The 2500-nt window shown below is 46.7% G+C and overlaps 1 protein-coding gene across 3 annotated transcripts in view; it reads right to left on the bottom strand.

The window, feature by feature from the left end:
- Positions 1 to 2500, bottom strand: part of tbxas1 (thromboxane A synthase 1 (platelet)) — a 116203-nt gene that overhangs the window by 70816 nt on the left and 42887 nt on the right. For all 3 annotated transcript variants that reach the window (XM_062547817.1, XM_062547816.1, XM_062547818.1), the window contains exon 4: positions 484 to 536. In XM_062547817.1, the coding sequence (XP_062403801.1) occupies positions 484 to 536 (53 nt within the window). The remainder of the gene's footprint in view (positions 1 to 483; positions 537 to 2500) is intronic.

Raw genomic sequence — 2500 nt, 5'->3', positions numbered from 1 at the left:
TCTATTTTCTACCTCTCTACCACTCTCTCACTTCTTTACCTCTCTCTCTCTCTTTCTATCTCTCTCTCTCTCACACACACACACACACACACACACACACACACACACACTGATATTCCTTCCTGTATGTGCCCCAATAGAGGAGTGGAGGTTATTAGATATGCAGGTTGTCTCCTCATAAGGATATGAAGGCCGATCTCAGAAAAACAAACTCTGTGAGACTCCAAAGACGACCAAGGGCTTTTCTGATCAGACATTATTTCCACTTGTTTCATTTGAAACTTTTCAGCATGGTGCCTTCACTGACTAGAATACAAGGGCAAGCAACCCACAGCTCGTTAATATGCTTGGATGGCTGTCCGCATTGCTCTCTCTATTCCTGTCTGACACAAACACATAGACACACACACACAGAAAAACACACACACACACACACACACACACAGATACAGAGACAGATACACACACAGACACTGTACTTACCCACAAACTCGTCCATACGTGTCGATCAGGTTCTTGAGAGGGTCCAGAAAGCCCTAGAGGAAAACATAAACATATCACACATCACTCACAAGAGGCCTTATGCCCCCCCACATTGAGAAAAACATGCATATGTGTATGTGAACACATCACTCACAAGAGGCCCCATGCCCCCCACATTGACAAGGCCAACTAAAACGCATGTGTGGGACTCATAGATACCATTGGCCCAAACACAGTATGTACATGATCTCTCACACACGTATGCCTGTGCAAGTGCTCCTGTGCAACTGTGTGTGATACTGTGGCATTATGTGCATGGGAATGACGTACACATGTGCGTGTGTGTGTGTGTGTGTGTGTGTGTGTGTGTGTGTTTGTATAATCAAAATCCACTACATTCTCACAGTGACACATGAATGACAAGTTAATAATGGCAGCACATATGGTTCCATTGTGATGGACAAAAGCATAGGTGTGTGTGCATGCATCTGTGTGTGTGTGTGTGTGTGTGTGTGTGTGTGTGTGTGTGTGTAAGAGAGAGAGGCCATGTGTGTTTTTAACATGACATGATGTTTCCCTTTAGCTGCAGTTTTGGAAATGACAGAACACCCCCAACAAAAACATGCACTGAGCTGCTTGCACAGCTGACACCAGTTTCTTACCAGTTTCAACCTCAGACTGCAAAACTTCAGCTATTTAACACCAGTCTCTCTCTCTCTCTCTCTCTCTCTCTCTCTCTCTCTCTCTCTCTCTCTCTCATCAAATGAAACACGGCCGAGACAAAATGTCTCATTTTTTTGCTTATATTGATCTCTGGGCGATCGATGTTCGCGGCCCAACGCGCGGGGAGTAATTCATTGCTATTCTCCGCAGCTCGCCCACCACCACCACCCCTTCACAAGGCTCCGCCCCTCATCCGTTTACATCTAGTCATCCACCACCACCCCTTCACAAGGCTTCGCCCCTCATCCGTTTACATCTAGTCATCCACCACCACCCCTTCACAAGGCTCCGCCCCTCATCCGTTTACATCTAGTCATCCACCACCACCCCTTCACAAGGCTTCGCCCCTCATCCGTTTACATCTAGTCATCCACCACCACCACCGCTTCCCCTCATCCGTTTACATCTAGTCATCCACCACCACCACCGCTTCCCCTCATCCGTTTACATCTAGTCATCCACCACCACCCCTTCACAAGGCTCCGCCCCTCATCCGTTTACATCTAGTCATCCACCACCACCCCTTCACAAGGCTTCGCCCCTCATCCCTTTACATCTAGTCATCCACCACCACCCCTTCACAAGGCTTCGCCCCTCATCCCTTTACATCTAGTCATCCACCACCACCACCGCTTCACAAGGCTTCGCCCCTCATCCGTTTATATCTAATCAAAGGGTCTCACCGACACCGCCAACACCAACTGGATCAAAATGGCCATCACATACGGTGGCAAAAAAATCCTGAATAATTGCATTTGACTGATATTATTGTCAAGGGGACCGCTTGCAATCTCTCAGTACTTACATAGTCTTTTAGACTATCTAAAGTCTTTTAGTCTTGTAGACTGTCTAGAGACTTTTAGTCTTTTAGTCCTTTAGACAGTCTAAAGTCTTTTAGTCTTTTACTCTTTTAGACTATCTAAAGTTTTTTAGTCTTTTAGACTATCTAAAGATGTTCAGATGATCAATAAACAGTGTGTTGAGGTTTTGGGAGATGGGTCTGGGTTTGCTCAAGGTGTTCACCAGTAACTGTTAAACAATCTCACATACTGCACTTCAATCACAATCTCAACAGATGACCAGTGAAGTCTTGGTGAGTGGACCACAGCAGTACTTAGTTCCCCGGTTCTCTCTCTCCGAGAGACTTTGAGCTCGACTACACAAGCTTTGATTGTGTGCGGACGGAGCAAACGTGTGGCCTCTTCACAAAGACACGAGAGAGCCTTGAGGAAGCGGCGCGGACACATGTTTCTTCTGACTCACAGCGGGCGGCTTTCTCCCTCTCTATTGCCAT

Source organism: Sardina pilchardus, chromosome 10 (genome assembly GCF_963854185.1).
Source record: "Sardina pilchardus chromosome 10, fSarPil1.1, whole genome shotgun sequence".
Lineage (NCBI taxonomy): Eukaryota > Metazoa > Chordata > Actinopteri > Clupeiformes > Clupeidae > Sardina > Sardina pilchardus.
This window is presented reverse-complemented; position numbering and strand designations above follow the sequence as displayed.